At 41.7% G+C, this 20,764-nt stretch overlaps 1 protein-coding gene across 2 annotated transcripts; it reads right to left on the minus strand.

The window, feature by feature from the left end:
- Positions 1–7,422: 7,422 nt before the first annotated feature.
- Positions 7,423–13,396, minus strand: LOC140122135 (uncharacterized). 2 transcript variants are annotated; one of them, XM_072142634.1, is made up of 2 exons: positions 13,237–13,396; positions 7,423–10,222 (listed from the first exon to the last, which is right to left on the minus strand). In XM_072142634.1, exon 2 carries the CDS (start codon positions 10,064–10,066, stop codon positions 8,912–8,914), a length of 1,155 nt encoding a protein of 384 aa, XP_071998735.1. In that variant the 5' UTR covers positions 10,067–10,222; positions 13,237–13,396; the 3' UTR covers positions 7,423–8,911. The 2 variants fall into 2 exon arrangements, with proteins under 2 accessions (XP_071998735.1, XP_071998736.1); XM_072142635.1 differs by lacking the exon at positions 13,237–13,396 and adding an exon at positions 12,569–12,799.
- Between the last annotated feature and the right edge of the window lie 7,368 nt (positions 13,397–20,764).

Raw genomic sequence — 20,764 nt, forward strand, 5'->3', positions numbered from 1 at the left:
TGGTAGGTTTCCTTTAAAATGTGTTCCCCAGAAGAAGCTAAGGTGCGAAACCCAGGGTCGGGCAGTGACTTGGCATCCTGGTGGATTTTATATTGCGAGATTTTATAATAAACTGAACTTTTATAATAAACTGAACTATAATAAACTGAACTTTTGGAACTGTCTACACTATGTCTGTATTTTTTTTCCCTGTATAGTAGGATATGCTACTAGGAGAATCTTAAGGACTAGAAATATATTTCAGCGGTTCCGTGTCTGGATGGTGCCTTATTTTCGTCTGCAATATTAATGGTTTAACAGGACAAGCGATTTTATTGAAAGGTGTACACATAATGCATATGAATTTGGATGAACATTAAGGGACTTGAAGACTATATAGAGCTCTGGTCACACCATATTATATTTTCTTCAAACCTTCGGATGTCTTGGATCCATCCTGGGACCATTGTTTGAGCTTTCCCCTACAGATAAGGTGCTGCATCACTTTGAAACTTGTATTGCACCTTGTCTGCCTAGGGGCCCACTATCTCCCGATGGGGTCAAAAATCTTCCCTACCAGTTTGATTTAATGCATGAGACTTGGAGCCAGGTCATCAGACACTTTTGTGAAGGCCATCAGCTATGATGAATAGAGCAGTTTGAGGAGCCTAAACACTTATAATTCTAGCCTTTGTAACAATCACTTGCCTTGTCTATAGCTGACAATGATCTAGATCTGACAAGTTTCTTTAGTCATCAGGGATCAGATATAATAATTGATATTCTTTCACACATTTCAGCATGTACCCACATTGATGCCAGCAATGACACAGGAGATGCCAAGCCTTTAAAGAATTAGTCCTTTCCTCATCCGGCATCAGTAAGATGCTCCCATCCAGACGCTTCTGTCCATTATAGCAGCAGCAATATTGAGAATCAGGTTCCATGTCACATGATAATTAATTTAATCCATGTTTTAGTGATGGAGGCTACATTTGGTGAAGTACCTTGTTTTTAGCTGCATCAAATAAGAACAGTTAAGTTTTATACTGTTTTATGTCTTGCACATACCTGTTCCCTAATAATCAATCCATGAAGGTGTTAACTGGGGAAAAAGACAGAATACAGAACGTTATCCAACAAGCCTCTCTGTTCTTAGGTGTATGTATATGTGATTCTTCAGATAATTAGTTGTAACCCTAATCTAATTAGAAAGTTGGTATTCAACGTTGTTTCATTGATCTTTGTTGTCATTTAAAGGTTTCATATCTGCAAGATGTCCATTTGTTTTTTGAGAGCAATAAAACTTTAAGGAACTAATGTAAGGCTTTTATTGCTGACATGTTCCCAAATGATATTATCTGGATAAGCTATAGCAACATTTAACGAAACCTACGAAAATTTTGCTTAACATTTTTTTAAAATGGATTATTCGGGTTTAGGTAATAAAACTGCATGAAAATTGTTAGGCAGGCATTGTTTTTATAGCAGGACAGTGAACCATTGTTTCGTTCACCTTTTCTTCATGATAACCTGTAAACCAGTGGAGCTGTGGAGTTTGTCCTTGACAAGAACAACTCTGAATCCTAGAGATACAATATTTTTCTTTCTATAATGAAAGGATAGAGAAGCTTTATAGTAACAAAGCACAAAAACTGTGAGTGGGAGATTACTGCAATACCTTAGACAGCCACTAAAAGTAAAGCAATACAAAGTACAAACAATGTCCATAAGCACATGTCACTACACGTATCCATATCTTTTCAGACAGCTGGCTATCAAGACTAAGTGACTAAAAACTTTACAGGGTCATAGAGCCATCATATTTCCTAATATTAACAAGAGCTGTTATTCTTACCTGAAAGAGGTTCCAGTGTTATAATATCTGGTATTTTTACTGTTAAGCAATTATATAGGTTTATAATGTTATATAATGTTACAAAAATCCCAATACTCACATTGTTGGGATGCACAAAAGTAGTCTCCGCAGTAGGACAATGCTGTTTTATGTACAACACCACCATCTTGTGGATATTTAGCAGAATAACACAGTGAAATACAGGGGCACATTAACTTACCCAGTCCTGCGCGTTCCCCAATCCGGAGTGTTCGACTTACATCGTGCGCCCGATATCCTGCATGTGTCGCTTCCCCACTCAGGTCCGCCAATGTTCACCTTCTTATTCCTGGTGCAAGTAAGTGCTTGGGTTGCGACACAATTTTAAAGCTAAATCCTACGGTTTGTCAGAATCCGTTGGATCGTCGGCCCACTCCCCGATTTGTGTCCATGAAAGCCAGAATCCGATTGAATGCGACACAATACCCTTCTAAATCCCTGTCCCGGCGGCGCAATCCCTGAAGTCAGAAAACCAGGTGGAAATGCGGCCGCGGGACCCTTAGTAAATAAGCCACAATGTGTTAATAATAATAATCTTTATTTCTTTCTATATCTTTATAGCACCCATATATTTTGCTGCTCTGTACAGATCATGGAGTCCATATACAAATAAAATCAGCTGTTGTGAGTGGTGGGTTCTATAATATGGGTGTCATCAGTCATCCTGTAATGATAATAAGAGGACTACCGAGAAGTGAATACAAAAGTATGCAGTGTACAGAACAAGGGGAAATATGCATATAGGTTTTCCATGATGGGATAAAGAGAACCATGCCTCTTTTAGTTCCCTTGTAAGGCAGCTCCCTTACCATCAAGCATGACCTTCAGGAAACCTTATGACATGATGCAAGATTAAAACCAAACCAGTTTATCTGTTGCAGACGGAGCAGATTCCTAACTGTAGACAGCACTGTTTCAACATAGTTGCATCTCTTTAGTACAGTTTAGGGAACTGGTTTGATTGATTGGTCTGACTTGGGTCAGGGAGTTAGAGAAAGTAAAACTATGTGAGAAATGGCTGCATGATAAATCTATAGATCAGTACCGATACATAATTTGCTATCCATGATATGAAGTATAGATTTAAGATTGCAGGAGAGTGAAATTCTGAACAAATTAGATCTGTCATACAAATTCCAAATAAAGTGAAACAAATACTTGGTAACCAATAGCATATAGCGTTGATTTATTGTTGATGTATTGTTGATACGAAAAAAGGGGATTTTAACCCCTTCATACATATTGCATCAAACACCTACCACTAATACCCGAGGTCAGTGTTAACCCTTCCGATGCTGCCGGCAGTTCTTATCTACAAGATGGCAGCATGTGGGCGCCCCCATATTGGTTCGGTTCGTCGCTCCTCCAAACGTCATCGGGGGCGGCGATCAGTTGCCATGACAGCCTCAGGTCTTCATTAGACCTGAGGCTTTCTGGTTTCTGCAGATTCTTTACATTGAGCCTGAGTCGCATTGTAATAAATACTGTGCGAAAATGCCATATACTGCAATGCACTAATCTTGAAGTATATGGTAGGAATGATCAGACCATCTAGGGTTAATGTGCCCTAGAGGCTCTAAAAAATTGTTTAAAAAAGATTTCAAAAATAATAAAAAGAGGAAAAAAATCTAAAAGTTCAAATCACTCCCCTTTGTAATAATAATAATTCTTTATTTTATATAGCGCACACAGATTAAGCAGCGCTGCACAGAGCTTGCCAAATCAGTCCCTGTCCCCATGGGCCTCACAATTGCATCTCAGAATGCTAGATCTATCAAAATATAAAAACGGTTATTGCCAGTGGTGAACCACAAAACGGAAAATAGCGCCCAAATGTCCAAAACGCAACTTTTACACCATTTTACATAACATAAAAAAATGTAATAAAATGTTGCACAGTCCTCAAAATGGTAGCAATAAAAAACATTGGCTCATTTTTCAAAAAATTATACCTAACACTCCGTACACCAAAGTATTAAAAAGTTATTAGCGTCAGAAGATGGCGAAAAATTTTTTTCTTTCCCGTACACAATCGTTTAATTTTTGAAAATGTATTAAAACGCAATAAAATAAATAAAATTTGGTATTACCAGGAAAGGTGTTATTTTGAGAGCACAGTGAAAGTCGTAAAAACTGAGCCCACAAGAAAATGACCCAAACACGTTTTTTTCCAATTTTTCCACATTTCGAAATTTTTTTATGCTTCCCAGTACACGGCATGGAATAATAAATAACGTCACAGAGAAGTAAAATTTGTTACGCGCAAAATAAGTCCTCACACAGCTCTGTACACTGAAAAATTTAAAAGTTATGGATTTTTGAAGGTAGAGAGCGAGAAATGAGCGGAAAAAACCCTGCATCCTTAAGGGGTTAATATTCAGTACAGCTCCCACTCTCAATTGTAACTTTCACTGTGGATGTCTCTGTGGCATCTTAGAATATATTCCTAATATGATATTCAAAATTCTCCATTGTAATACAACAAACGGCTGCCATTCATGTCTCAAAAAAGCTTGAAATAGTGGTATTAAAGCCAATTCATTTTTATGCAGTGTTACAATTCAGTATCTGATCACTTTTACTGTTAAGCAATGGTTGGGAAACACTGGGTTAAACAAAATGTTTTATTTTAAGTATATTCTTTCTCTTAGGCCAAAATTATCAGTGTCTATATAATAAAGACGACTTTAAATAACTATTGTTACATTGTTATCCTACCCCCATATTGTTGCCAAATCCATGTTTTTTGTAGTGTGTGTGTAGGGGGCAGGATATTAGGTAATTTATCAATACCCTGTTTTGACTAGGTAATTTATCAATATACATCTATTAAAAGTTCTGCTCCGCTTTCTACATATGTAAAGTGAAGTCTCCTGTGTTTCCCCCTAATCATCCAGACATTCCTGTTCATAAAATGGCCGCAGATGGAGGGTCATGTGATCTTTAACTGTCCATGAACAATCCTCCTGCCAGGACCTTGATCTTATATTCATGAATACGATCACAAGGTCCTGGCAGGGCAATAGATAGGCGGAGCAGGACTACTATGAGATGATATTAGTAAATTACCTTATGCTGCCCCCCCACACACACACAGACTTACACACATTACAAAAACAGAAGGTAAAGTGACCAACCCCTGTAAGTGCCTTTAACTTTTCCACTTTCTGTACCCCAGACCACATTGAAAAAATAAAAAAGACACAAAGGAATTTATAGGAAAAATTTCCCAAATCAAGATCACATTCTTTTACATGTACAATAGCACCATCTTGTGGATATTTAGTAGAATGAAATAGTATGGGGCACATTGACTTACCCGGTCCATTCCCGGCTTCTCTGACGAGCGTTCGGGTCTTCCGGCAATTCATGACGGTCCTGCACCCGATGTCCACCAGGTGGCGCTGCTGCGCCGAAGTCCGCCGAGGTGCCCCGTAGTTCATCGTCTTCATTGTGGTGCATGTGAGTATCGCCCGTGCGACCAATTTTTTTTTTTTAAATGCGGCGGTTTTTCCGAATCCGTCGGGTTACCGTTCGGCCACGCCCCCCGATTTCCGTCACGTGCATGCCAGCGTCGATGCGCCACAAACCGATCGCGTGCGCCAAAATCCCGTGGCAATATAGGGAAAATCGGCGCAAATCGGAAATATTCGGGTAACACGTCGGGAAACCGCGAATCGGGCCCTTAGTAAATGACCCCCTATGTGTTTAGAATGCAGGAGGGAATATTACTATGCAAGGCCACCATAAAGGGGCAATTCCCGGACTCCAGTCACAGGCCCAGCCAGGAGAGGGGAGCGGAAGCCCCAGTATTCCCCCTCCCTCCCTGCTTCTCCTCTTTAGCTCTGTGAGATGCTCATTATTATTGAGATAGCAGTGCTTCCATACCTGGACCTGGCAGCAGGCTGGGCTGACCTAATATCCCCCCTCACATGTCAGCACCAGGAGCCATAGGCAGCCACAGCCAGCGCAGGCTCAGCCCAGGAGGAGCAAGCCAAAGCTTATGGGATGGTAGGGGCTGCTGTACATACAGTATAGTGACTGCAATCCTGATTAGTGCTCCAGTGGAACACACTGAAAACATATGTCTTGCTCTCTGTGTCTGGGCCGCAGGAATAGCTTAGGGCTGTGTTAGACCAGGATACAGAAAGACAAATAAAGCAGGGTAACTTCTAGAAGATTCCTATACCCTGCCCCTGTGGTATGTAGATCTAGCAGCCCTCAAACGTCTTCAGCTCCATGCAGCACAACTCCACACGGCGGCCCTAAAAATACCAGAGTCAATTACAGTATAATGGAGCGTGTTTCTTATATATATTAACCTCACAACATGACTGAACAAACTATTTCCCACATAAAACATTCTTTATATAGTCACCCGAATTATAGTATATACAGCACCCACAATTCATGAGGTGCCCTAATTTAGCCTCTCCCAGTAATGTACAGCCTCCCCCCCCCCCTGTTTGCACAGCCTCTTCCCCCGCTGTATGCACAGCCTCTTCACCCCCCTGTATGGACAGCCTCTCCCCCCTGTATGGACAGCCTCACCCCCCCCCTGTATACACAGCCTCTTGTTCCCCCCATATACACAGCCTCTTGCCCCCCCTGAATACACACCTCTTGCCCCCCACTATATGCGCTGACTCTTGTTCCACCCTGTATGCACAGCATCAGCCCCCCCTGTATACACAGCCTCGCCCCCCCTGTATACACAGCCTCAGCCCCTCCCCATGTATACACAGCCTCAGCCCACCCCCCCTGTATACACAGCCTCGCCCCCCCACCTGTATACACAGCCTCAGCCCCTCCCCCTGTATACACAGCCTCGCTCCCCCTGTATACACAGCCTCGCTCCCCCTGTATACACAGCCTCACCCCCCCCTGTATACACACCCTCAGCCACCCCCCCCCCTGTATACACAGCCTCAGCCTCCCCCCTCCCGTATGCAGAGCCTCTTGCCCCCCTCACACACACACAAAAAAATGCTTGTACTCACCACTTGACCGTCCCCAGCAGCTTCCTCATCTTCTCAAGCCAGCGGCCACGATGCCTGTGAAGGGACTTTAGCGCTGCATGATGTCGACATCATGCATGCCGGCCTGTGTCCTGCAGAGCAGTGTGCACAGGCGCAATGTGCTGCACTGATCTGCCTATAAATTACATTACATGTAATTTAGTTTTCAGGTAGCACAGACTTGACAGCCATTGGCAACTCAGTGCTACCGACGACAAAATCTGCAATCTGCTGCTTGAGGCGGGGACTTCACCCTAATCCTCCTTATCCCTTGGATATGCTGCTGGCCCCATGACAGGTATCATTGATATGTATAAAACATTGGGATCACCATTTGTCAATTCAAGGTCAAAAGGTAAATAATTACAAACACTAAGCAGCATGCAAAGTAAGTTTATCAATTTGTCAATATATATGCAATACAGGCAGTCCCCAGGTTACGTACAAGATAGGTTCACAAGGTTTGTTCTTAAGTTAAATTTGTATGCAAGTCGAAACTGTATATTTTATAATTGTAGTTTGAGGCAATTTTTGCTCCAGTGACAATTGGAGTTTCAACATTTTTGGGTGTAATGGGACCAAGAATTATCAATAAATCTTCATTACAGACACCTTACAGCTGATCATTGCAGTCTGGGACCATAGTAAAGCATTCAGAAAGCTTCACCAGAGGTCACAGTGCGGGGTCTGTCCAGAGGGGTCTGTCTTTAACTAAGGGTCATCTGTAAGTAGAGGACCGCCTGTATAGGATTTTCTTGACTTTTATAGTCAAGTTTATGGCAAAAAAATGCAATGTGGCTTAAACATAGAACCACTGCTAGTGCAACCTCATGTAAAGCCCCAAAAAATCTACTATTGTGGCAAATAGAAATACCGTAAGTGATTTTTTATGTGTGAATATGGTGTGTGTGTGTGTAAAATTTGGTTTTATTGGTCTATATAATGTCATATATATATATTTTTTATTAGTGTGCACATGGTGTGTATGTAAAATGTTTTGTTGTCCTGGTCTGTATAATGTCATAAATAATCAAATAAAATCCCACAATCTTCTAATGTATATGCTGCTGTGATTCTTTACTCTTCTTGTAAATATTTATTTAAAAAATTGCAGACAGCGAAAGCCACTATAACAAATTTGTTGGGCATCGGAGCTCTGAAGCTCATAGCTCAGCTTTCATTTCATAAACTGCTGTGGGAAAAGAAAGCGGAGCTGTGATTGGTTGCCATGAGCAACTAGAACAGTTTTGCTTTTATATACTTACATTTCCTCCACAATCTATGGCAAGGAGCTCGGCTAATGATAAAACCCCCCCATTATCTTATCTTATCCTATGCCATTGGGAAATAATAATATTTGGTCCATTTCCGTTGGCAAAAATGTTTCTCTGTTAAAAATTAATCATTATCATTAATAAATCACACAAACCAGGCATTTATTGCTTATCTTACACATCAGATAAAGCTTGGGAGATCTTGATAATGTTGGTAGAATAGGTGCTGGGCTTGTCCCTCGATGAATATGAAACTTGTTTGTTCAGCCAAAATTATGGTCACACCAAAAGCCTCCTCTCCATATTTTGTTGTGTTTTCTGTGGTTACCATATTAGTTGTCATTAGTGGTGTTGTTACTCCCATGGTTGTTGTCCACATGAAAGTTGTTGTTGGTGGTGTTGTGATCCTTAAAGTTGTAATTGTAACTGTTGTTGTAGGTTGGGGCGTTGTATTTTCTGTCGTTGCCATATTAGTTGTCATTTGGGGAGTAGTGACTTCTAGGGTTGTTGTTTCCATAGCAATTGTTTCTTGTTGTGTTGTACTCTTTATAGTTGTAGCTTCTGGAGTTGTAAGTGTTATTGTTGTAATTTGAGTGGTTGGTGTAATAGTGGTCTTCAGAGTTGTTGTTGGTGGTTGGGAGGTGGGAAGAGTTGTTGTTTTAAGTGTTGTAGGCAATGGAGTTGTTTGAGGCTTTAACGTAGATGTCTGAATGGTAGTTGGATTAGTTGTGACAATTGCTGCTTTAGTGGTGGTTGGTAGTGTTGTCCTTGGAGCAGATTAATTCATCGGGCTTGAGAGCGTTTATAACTTTTCCTTTAAGGTTATCTGGGGATTCACAAAAAACTTTATCAATGTCCTTTACTTTTGCTTTGTTGTCATTTATCCAGGAGTGAAAATCTTGAAGGTTACAGTCGCATGCCCAAGGATTGTACCTCAACTGTAAATTTGTAAGTTTAGGGATTGCCTGAAATGGTTGTAGTGGAATGTTGATGAATGAGTTGTTATTAAGTCGAAGTGTCTTTAACTTTGGGAGGGATGAGAAGACATCATCTTGCAGACTACTAAGATAATTATTTTCAACATTAAACTCTGTTAATTCACCAATACCAGAAAACATGTCCTTGTTTAGCATAGTGATCTGGTTCCCAGAAATGGTCAACTTTTTCAAAGACTTGAAGTTATTAAATGCTGTAACTGGGATATCCGTTAATTCATTCTGGCTTAGATCCAGTTCTGAAACCATATTACCATCACTTATAGCAACAGGAAGTTTCTTCAATTTATTTGAATTCATTCTGAGTTGCTTAATTCTATTTAGCCCAAACAGCATTTGATCTGGAAGTTTTTCTAAAAGATTTCCCTCCAAAAATAATTTTTGAAGATCTTTTGATTTAGCCAAGAAGTTTGGGGGCCATTGTATCAGTTGGTTGTTATTAATACTGAATTCAGTAAGTTTTTGGTTGCTGTCCACCAATCCTTGAGGAAGTTCAGTGATTTCATTTTCATAAAGACGAAGGATTTCCAGCTTTGGTAATTTACTAAATATGTCATCAGGTAACACTGTCAATTTATTTTTTGCTAGATGAAGCATTCTGAGTTTTTCAAGTGCATTGAATATCCCTGGAGGAAAAGACTGCAACTTATTAAGGTTTATAAAGAGCTCTTCCAGATTGTGCAGATCATCAAAAATTCCTTCACCCAAAGAGCTTATGTTGTTGTATTTTAGAACGAGCTTCTTCAGAGTGCCAAGATTTCTTAAAACTCCAGCCTTAAGTTCATTCAAATTTGCATTGCCAGATATCTCAAGTTCAGTAACTTGTTGTAGATGATCGAAAGCCCCAACTTCTATTTGACTTATTTTATTATTCATAAAGAATATTTTTTCCAGTTGAGGCATGTTTTTTTGCTAACTGATTTAGGCACATGAACGATTGTTTCCTTCATGAAGACTTCTTGGTAATCTTTGGGGCAATCATACACATTTTTACAGTTTTGAGAACAAGTGACGTCAATGGCTCCAAGTAAAGCAAATAGGAGGAAAAGCATTTTGTCCCTGTAAAAAAAATTATCAAAATGTGTTAAATATACAAAATTAAATACTGACTTTTTGTGTGCTAAAATCAACATATTTTACACCACATGTATTAAGTATACATGACACCTGTTTTTACGCCATTCTGAAAGGCTGGAAAAAGGCACTATCAGTACAGGAGAGTGAACCCTCATATGATGACCCCGCTGTCTTTGGTTGCTTGCTGACCATCCTTGATGGCAGTTCCCGACTTTGTGACATTCCCTACACTTAATAATGTGAGGTATAGGTAGAAAGGGAAGTGAAAATCACATTTGAGAGAGTAGGCAAAACCAGAGTCCAACCAGATAGCAATCCATCCAGGTAGCAATGCAATACAAAATCTGGAGACAAGGAGTGGTAAGAAAAAAAGAAGTTAGGCAACTCAAATCCAGATTAGTCAGAATAAACACGCAGGTGGGGAAACCAACTCACTGCCAGGGAAATCCATCCAAGTGGGACAGTGATTTAGAATGGATGCTCTGTATTGCTCACTCATGCAGCTATAGATACAACATGGAAAGCTAACAGAAAATTAGATGGTTATGTATTAATTTAGGCATTGAACAATTTTTTGGGCTCTTGGTTCTAAAGGATTTATGTTAAGGTCTTCATAATTTCACCGCATAACACATGTCCTCTTCCCTTCCTTAATAATTGTGGTGTTTTACATCTTACAAGGTATTGTATATAACCTGCTGGAGGTATGGAAGTCTCCACACTTTATTTTTTATGTTCTGGTGTGGAAATGCCTAGCAGCCCAAGGGGAGTGATTTAAAAAATGATAATTTGATGGTAGTTGTAGTAACAGGGAGGCTGTTGGAAGGCTGTCTCTGTGGCTGGTGGTTGCCCCAGGGCATTCTCTACAATTGTGTTTGATAGTGATGTACCTTTTTCTTGAAGCTGGCTTTATTGAGTAACACTCTCCGGCACTAATCTTGTGCAGCTGCGAGGTGTCAATCTTGTCAAATAAGAAACATGAAATGTTTTCCTCTGTATCTGGAGTAGGGCCAAACCCAATAACAACTCACAGAAACGGCACGAGGTTACATTAAATGTGCCCTAATGAGCTGAAACACCCCCCAAAGAATATGTACACACAGCTTTTTTTTTGGATGCTGAGGGGATCATACCCACATTCACTACAAACCAATCCACACCCTCTGACATACCGGACCACTAAAGCCTAAGTTTTATATGTAACACCAACCCCTTTAAAAAGAAGGGGGATGTGTTCATAGTAAGGATAATTGTGTAAGTAACATCATCTCACGCAACGTTACAGAGGGAAGGCAATGGTGTAACCAGGGTTGTAGTGCTAGGGGGTCACTGTTACCTGAGGGGGCCTGAAGCTACTAAAGGTATTGTAGTAGGAATTGGATAATTGGATTGGAAATATCTTAGTTTAATATGTTTACACAAATTCAATCTACTTTAATAACAATACATGGCTCTGATTGGGAAAATACAGAGTACAAGTAGGAGAATGATCATCTTTAGGCCAAGCAACAACTACACTGCAATTACCACTTATTACTAATTTAATCAAATGATTAATTCCCCCAAAAATATATTAGAAAATGTATTGATCTATCTGCCCATGTCCATTTATCCCTGTGCCTGCAGAAATGCCCTATATTTTTTTTATTCTATAGCATCAGCAGCATTAAAGCAATGGTGACTAAAATCGCTACAAGCAACATATTTATAAACAGAACACCATCATAATATGGATACTTAGCAAATATTTTACAGGCATATATGTTATAGATGACCTGAAAAGGGACTAAGCTGGATGCCATCACATTTCAGCATATACACAATGCTGGACATTACAATGAGTGGAAATAGGTACTTGGTGTTAAATGGGTTGTCCTCTCCACCTTTTGCCTTTAAAGCATGTATTTGCCATTGTTTATCACTTCTGTTTACTGTAATCTCCATATAGTTTCATGGAGAGGTGCTCATGCTCACCATTCAAGTCTATGGAAGTTACAATAAAATCCAGCCAAGCCACCTTTCTATTATATCATAAAGACATGATGGTGGCTGCGGAGAAAGCAAGGAACCTATTCTCCTGATATGTTAGAATTGAGGATTTTCCATAGATAGTAAAGATGAGTTTATTAGTTTATGAGTTTATAACTATCCTACAACCTTTCTACTGTTCGGTTTAGTATACTAGAATGTTCATCAGAATCATCAGTTTGTTTTGTAGCAGTCACTTAAAGGGGTATTCCAGGAATCGGCATAATTCATATACAAATGGGTCCTTAAAATATAAGCTTATGTGTAATTAGTTGTTATTTAAAATTTTGCTCCCCTTACCAGAAAAATGCTGATGACATGGACTGTAATAAGGAATTAAAATGCTACTGGCCCTTTAATCAGTCCGTTAATTTCCTCCGCGCGGTCTGTTGCAGAGCATACACAGGACAGAAGATGGCCGCTGGTCACATGTCCACATCACATGTCCTGCACCTGCCTGGGCAGGTCATGTGATCACCACTATGTTTGTCTGTAATTGGTTGGTTGCAGTGCATCCAGTATGGCCAGTGTTTTGGTGATGGCAGTTACACATCATTACTATGGTAACAGAGCAAGAAAACCTGTTAGATCATCACTGGGAGCAGAGCATAAGAGGGAGGAGGAGTTACTGAGAACTAAAGGATCATGGAATCTGTAGTTTCTAGTGGCGGCCATCTTGGTGATAACTTTAGAGAGCCATAAAATTTTGTGAATCATAAAATCAAACTATTTAAGCTCCATTTTGTGACTAATGACATTAAGTTTTGTTACTATCATTTATTTATAGCATCATGGGTTTTTGTATCAGACGTTCATATTCCCAGAATACCCCTTTAACTTCCAAATAGATCTAATAAACAAAAAATAGAAGTGGAGAAGTTTGAAAGACATCAATATATACTCCAGAAGAAGGTAGTTAGCTGAGTTTTTCAGTTGCATAATAAGTGAGTTTTATAGGACGCTCTTACCTTTAAATGAAATCACTGTAGGATCAATTCTGCTCCTTGTTGGATATAAAACATTCTTCCTGTGAGAGGAGTTAAAGCGTTATGCAATGCTCCCACGATCTGCTGAGACAGCCTCACACGTCTGCATGTTTACCGTCTAATAGTAAAACATCTGCAGGGATGAGATAGGATGCTGTCTTGTGCAATAATCTTTCTGTGCGTATTTTAAGTGTTGATAATGGATCCCATCCATGTTCAGTCCACACTTTTCACAGAATACCTTCTGTAGTCCATACATACAGCATGAAAATATTTCTTATCCTGGCAGTAGCTGAATTTACAGGATCATTTATCATTAAAAATAATACAGCAGTTTATTTATAGCAATATATATTCTGCAGCACTGTATAGACCTCACATTCATATTAATTCCTGTCTCCACCCTAGCTCAGCATTACACAGTAGGGTCAATTTCAGAACATACTTCTTCATGTTTCTGGAAAATACTTGTCCTAGTGACCTCTTCTTCCACCAAGAGTCACATGGAGGAACAAGCTGTGTGAGGTGAAGAGGGACATGGTGGTGCCGGTTGTGTAAGGAGAAGAGGGACATGGTGGTGCCGGTTGTGTAAGGAGAAGAGGGACATGGTGGTGCTATCTGTGTGAGGAGAAGAGGGGGGTGGTGGTGCTGGCTGTGTGAGGAGAAGAGGGGAATGGTGGTGCTAGCTGTGTGAGAAGAGAGACATGGTGGTGCTAGCTTTGTGAGGAGAAGAGGGGGATGGTGGTGCTGGCTGTGTGAGGAGAAGAGGGGAATGGTGGTGCTAGCTGTGTGCGGAGAAGAGGGAAATGGTGGTGCTGGCTGTGTGAGGAGAAGAGGGCAATTGTGGTGCCAGCTGTGTGAGGAGAAGAGAGGAATGTTGGTGCTGGCTATGTGGGGAGAAGAGGGACATGGTGGTGTTAGCTGTGTGAGGAGAAGACGGTCATGGTGGTGCTGGCTGTGTGAGGAGAAGAGGGGAATAATGGTGTTGGCTGGATGAGAAGTCCCCTGTGACTTACGTTTAAGGGAAGGAGTACTTTTTGGATCCAGCAACAAATAGATAAGTGCATCTACATTTTTTATTTCCTGATATTCATTGTGTGATTTTTATTGCAACCAAGTAGATCTGAAGGTATTTTACTTGCATAATCTGTATATTGTGTGGGGGGTATAGGGAGGCATTCACCTTGCTTATCTAGACAGTATAGTCACAGGTGCTGCCTAATAAATAGTGGGGTGTGGCTATCTAATTAGCAGCCTTTATATACTTCTGTGGTCAGTTTGTTTGGTGGTTTGCAGCCAGATCTTGTGCAGTGAGCTCTGCAGATTTTTGTGGCAGATAACTTATAAAAAAGCATTAGCAAAGCGAGTGTATGAGCTTGGCGGCGAGTGTGCATTGATCTTAAGTGTGTGCAGTGTCTTAAGTGTGACTTACGTTTAAGGGACTTAAGTTTGAGGGGCTTTAGCAGGTAACTTCTGTGTTCTGTGTTACTTTGGCTGTAAATTCTTCTTTCTGTAATCCCCATTAGAATAATGGACTCCATAAGTGGAATTGCTACACGGTGTACATCCTGTGCCATGTATGCTTTCCTTGAACAGCCGTTCGAGGGGGAATACTGCTGTGTGGGGTGTGTGAAAATTGCTCATCTGGAAGCCCAGATTCTGGATCTAAATGAGCAGGTTTCAAGGCTACGGGCAATTGATAATATGGAACGAAGTTTGCTGCTCCTGGAGCACAAACTCTCTGGGGAAGATGGTTGTGGGGAGGGAAGTATGGAGGTGCAGAGTGAGGGGGCAGCTAGTTGGGTAACATGTAGAAGGCGGGGTAGAGGGAAGAGTTGTAGAGAGTCTAGTCCTGATCTGGTGCACCCCAATAAGTTTGCCAGGCTGGCGGATGAGGGGGATATCAGCTCTGGGGTGGCAATGCTGCAGAAAGATGTGGCCGCTAGCAACCAGGGGAATGTCTGCTCCAGTAAGAAGGGTAATGGGAGCACAGGCAATGTCAGACAGGTGCTGGTAGTGGGAGATTCGATTATTAGGGGAACACACAGGGCAATCTGTCACAAAGACCGTGCATACCGAACAGTGTGTTGTTTGCCGGGTGCTCGGGTTCGGCATGTTGCGGATCGGGTTGATGGATTACTGGGAGGGGTTGGTGAGGAACCAGCGGTCATGGTCCACATTGGCACTAATGACAAAGTAACAGGTAGGTGGAAGGTCCTTAAAAATGATTTCAGAGATTTAGGCCATAAGCTCAGGGCAAGGACCTCAAAGGTAATTTTCTCCGAAATACTGCCTGTACCACGTGCCACACCAGAAAGGCAGCGGGAGATCAAGGAGGTAAATAAGTGGCTCAAAAGTTGGTGTAGGAAGGAGGGGTTTGGGTTCATGGAGAACTGGGCTGACTTCTCTGTGGGCTACAGGCTCTACAGTAGGGATGGGCTGCACCTCAATGGGGAGGGGGCTGCTGTTTTAGGGGAAAAAATGGCCAGAAGGTTGGAGGAGTGTTTAAACTAGAGACCTGGGGGGAGGGCAACTACACTTGTGCAGGGCAAATAGACGGTGTACATAGAGAGCTGGGAAGAGCCATAGTCCATGGGGGAGGAAGGGGGGCTGGAATGAGATTGGGAAATAAGGACAAAAGGAATACGGACAGGGAAAACAATATAAAGTGTATGTACACAAATGCCAGAAGCCTCACAAACAAAATGGAGGAACTGGAACTCTTGATGTTGGAACGGAAATATGATATAGTGGGTATCAGCGAGACATGGCTGGACAGTAGCTACGACTGGGCTGTTACTATAGATGGTTATAGTCTTTTTAGAAAGGATCGTATAAATAAAAAAGGGGGAGGGGTTTGTTTATATGTGAACTCTTGCCTCAAGCCCGTCTTGCGAGATGACATCAGTAACGCAAATGTGGAGTCCCTATGGGTGGAGATAAGAGGAGGGAAAAATAAAAATAAAATATTACTAGGGGTTTGTTATAAGGCTCCAAATATAATGGAGGCAGCAGAGGAAATGCTGATAAGTGAAATAGATGCGGCTTCAAAACATGGTGAAGTACTTATCATGGGGGACTTCAATTACCCAGATATTGACTGGGGGGCAGAAACCTGCAGGTCCTTCAAAGGTAGCAGGTTCTTGTCAACAACAAAAGACAATTACCTGTCGCAACTAGTCCTGGAGCCAACAAGAGGGGGGGCACTGCTGGACCTTATCCTTACCAACAGACCTGATAGGGTATCAAAACTACAGGTTGGGGGGAACCTGGGGAATAGTGATCATAATATCATTGATTTTGTATTACGCTTTACTAAGCATGTTAGTGAAGGGGCAACCAACACTCTAAACTTCAGGAGGGCAAATTTTCATCAACTAAGGGAAGACCTTAAAGGCATAGACTGGGATAATGCTCTCAAAGACAAAAGCCCCCCCCAAAAATGGGACTTTTTCTCATATATTCTGAAAAAGTCCTGTGAGAAACACATACCTTATGGGAAAAAGCATAAAAGGAACAAGAAAAAGCCTATGTGGCTAACTAGTCTTGTAAGGAAAGCAATAAGCGAGAAAGATAAAGCGTTTAAGGTGCTAAAACGTGAAGGTAGCGATGAGGCATTACAGGATTATAGAGAGAAAAATAAATCCTGTAAAAAACAGATAAAGGCCGCAAAAATAGAGACTGAAAGAAATATTGCCAGGGAGAGCAAAAATAATCCCAAATTATTTTTCAAGTATATAAATGATAAGAAACTAAAAACAGAGAGCGTGGGTCCCCTTAGAAATAACATAGGGGTCATGGTGGAAGGAGATGAGGAAAGGGCCAATCTACTGAATGTCGTCTTCTCAACTGTCTTTACCCAGGAAAATCCCCTGGTGGAAGACACAATGAGGAATAATGTAAATTCTTTTTATAATGTCAACAGTTTAACCCAGGAAGAGGTACGGCGCCACCTCGCAACCACTAAGATAGATAAATCACCTGGGCCAGATGGCATACACCCCCTGGTTCTGCATGAATTATGTACGGTGATAGACAGACCGTTATTTTTAATATTTGAAGATTCACTGAGGACTGGTTATGTTCCACAGGAATGGCGCATAGCAAATGTGGTACCAATATACAAAAAAGGATCAAATAGCAATCCTGGAAACTACAGACCCGTAAGTCTAACTGCTGTGGTGGGGAAAATATTTGAGGGGTTTATTAGAGATGCTATCCTGGAGTATCTCACTGTGCACAACCTTATAACCCAGCGTCAGCATGGGTTTATGAGAGATCGGTCCTGTCAGACTAATCTGATTGGTTTCTACGAGGAGGTAAGTTCAAGACTGGATCTGGGGGACGCTGTGGATGTTGTATATCTGGACTTTTCAAAGGCATTTGACACCGTGCCACATGAAAGGTTGGTATATAAAATGAGACTACTGGGAATAGGAGAAAATCTGTGTATCTGGGTAAGTAATTGGCTTAGTGATAGAAAACAGAGGGTGGTCATTAATGGCACATTCTCAGATTGGGTTGATGTTACCAGTGGAGTGCCACAGGGGTCAGTATTGGGGCCACTTCTTTTTAATATTTTTATTAATGACCTTGTAGTGGGTTTACACAGTCAAGTTTCAATATTTGCAGATGATACTAAGCTGTGTAAAGTAATAAATACTGAGGTCGATAGTTTAGCATTACAGAGGGATTTGTGGAAGCTTGAGGGATGGGCAGAGAAATGGTTGATGAGGTTTAATGTAGATAAATGTAAAGTTATGCACTTGGGCCATGGAAACAAAAAGTATAATTATGTTCTTAACGGTCAATTACTTAGTAAAACTGAAGCTGAAAAGGACTTGGGGGTATTGGTGGATGGTAAACTTAATTTTAGTGACCAGAGCCAGGCGGCTGCTGCTAAAGCAAATAAAATAATGGGATGTATCAAGAGAGGAATAGATTCTCATGATAAAGACATAGTTCTGCCCTTATACAAATCCCTGGTCAGACCACACATGGAATATTGTGTACAGTTTTGGGCACCAGTATATAAAAAGGATATAGTAGAGCTGGAACGGGTGCAGAGGAGAGCAACCAGGATTATTAGGGGAATGGGGGGACTAGAATACACTGACAGATTACAAAATTTGGGATTATTCAGTTTAGAAAAAAGACGACTGAGGGGAGACCTCATTACAATGTACAAATACCTGAACGGACAGTACAAGGATCTCTCCAAAGATCTTTTTATACCTAGGCCTGTGACCAGGACAAGGGGGCATCCTCTACGCCTAGAGGAGAGGCGATTCTACCATCACCATAGACAAAGGTTCTTTACTGTAAGAGCAGTGAGACTATGGAACTCTCTGCCGCAGGAGGTTGTTATGGCCGACTCTATGTACATGTTCAAGAGAGGCCTGGATGACTTTCTGGAGAGAAAAAATATCACGGGTTATGGGGATAAAACATTTATTTAATTCTTGAAGGTTGGACTTGATGGACTTGCGTCTCCTTCCAGCCTTATATACTATGATACTATGATACATGGCGGTGTTGGCTTTGTGAGTAGAAGAAGGACATGGAGGTACTGGCTTGTGAGAAGACAACATGGAAGTACGGCCTTTGTAATATGGCATTAAAACATAAACAAAATCCTACCCGTCTGGGTGCAATCTAAACAGTTCCCTTAACTCACCACTAAAACATAAAGGCACAGGCACAGAAGTCGGGGCTGTGTGTGCTCTCCAACCTCCTTTCAGAGAGACAATGCTCTCAGCTCTGCTCAGCAGCATTATGCAGCCCAAGGTGCTGGAAAACACAACCTCCGCATTCAGGGAACATTCACACATTGCAGTTAAAACTGCATCGCAATTAGTTTTGAGGTGGTTTTAGGGGCAGTTTTGTCAATTTCACAGGTGAAGGACATGAACTGAATGGGTGAATTTGATTTTGAAGGAGAAAGCTGTTCCACAATTGTCATTCACCTGTTGATTTGATAAGTAATACCACCTAAAACCAACCCAAAACTAATTGCAATGCAGTTTTAACTGCAATGTGTGAACGCACCCTAAGGCCTTGCATAGTAGGTAAACCCAGGGGAAACATATTGCCCATCCACAGTTAACACCTTCAGTGTCTCACTCACCATATACAGGAGCCATTGTTTGCTGCTGTTGTGGAAATTGGAAGCTGAGCCGTGAATGGTTGCTGTTCTGCCACAGGTCATTAATATGAGCTCTGAGCTTTGATAGCTTACTATAGTCAATGAGTATAATACAGCTTATTTGTGAGGTAAAGTGAATGACAGAGAGAAAGGTGGGGAGAGTGAGTGACACAGAGACAGGCAGGGAGCGTGAGACAGGCAGGGAGAGTGAATGACTGACCGAGAGACAGCCAGTGAGTGTGAGTGAGCGACAGAGAGACAGCCAATGAGTGTGAGTGAGAGATAGATGGGGAGAGTGAGTGACAGAGAGACAGGCAGGAGAGTGATTGACAGAGAGAAAGACAGGGAGAGTGAGTGAATGACAGAGTGTATCTCAAATTTGAATCAAAAGTGATTAGAAGTTATTAGAAGGAATAAAGGAAAACGTCATCTTATCCCACATACAAATGCAACCTAGCGCAGCGCTGTGCAACATATTGGGGCACCAGGAAGAAAAGCAGCCAGAGGTAGTCACAGCCAGCACAGGCTCAGCCCTGCAGGAGCAAGCGAAAGCTTATGGGATGGTAGGGCTGCTGTACATATATGATTAGTGCTCCAATGGAACAAACTGAAAACACGCATTACCCACTTACCCGGTCCCTGCGCAATCCCCGAGGTGTGTTCTCCGACGAGGATGAAGTCTGCCGTGATTCAACAAGACTGTGCGCCCGAGATCCTGCATGTATTGCTTCCCTGGTCAGGTCCGCCAGAGTTCTCCATCTTCTTCCCGGTGTATATAAGTGCATGTCTTGCGACACAATTTGAATTTTAAATCCTGCGCTCAGTCTGAATCAGTCGGGTTGTCAGAAGGCCACACCCCCCGATTTGTGTCCCTTGAAAGTTGGCACGATTGTGCCAAAATCCGATCACGTGCACCAAAAACCCCTATTATATGCGGTGTAAAACTGAAATAGCCGGGATACCCGACGGAAATGCAGTCCACGGACCCGTAGTAAATGTGGCGATATATATCTGCATCCAGCTTCATACAACAGTCCGGAAACATTTATAAAGGCATTTATTTCATCAAATGCATAAATGCATACCAGCACATGGAAAATGCAGACATCACAGCATTATTTGCCTATGTGTTTCGGAAAGTATTCCTTCATCAAGGCATGCCTTAGGTGCCACAATTTAGCCTCCCCAGTAATGCACATCCTCTCCCCCCTGTATACACAGACTTGTCCCCCAGTATGCACAGCCTCTCCCCCCTGTATACAGAGCCTTGTCCCCCCAGTATGCACACCCTCTCCCCCCCCCCCCTGTATACACAGCCTTGTCCCCCCCAGCATGCACAGCCTCTTCAACCCCCCGTATGCACAG

This window comes from Engystomops pustulosus, chromosome 3 (assembly GCF_040894005.1).
Source record: "Engystomops pustulosus chromosome 3, aEngPut4.maternal, whole genome shotgun sequence".
In the NCBI taxonomy this organism is placed as follows: Eukaryota; Metazoa; Chordata; class Amphibia; order Anura; family Leptodactylidae; genus Engystomops; species Engystomops pustulosus.

Coding starts and splice junctions, on each gene's coding strand:
- LOC140122135 (XM_072142634.1), bottom strand. CDS start 10,066: ATGCCTCAACTGGAAAAAATATTCTTTATGAATAATAAAATAAGTCAA.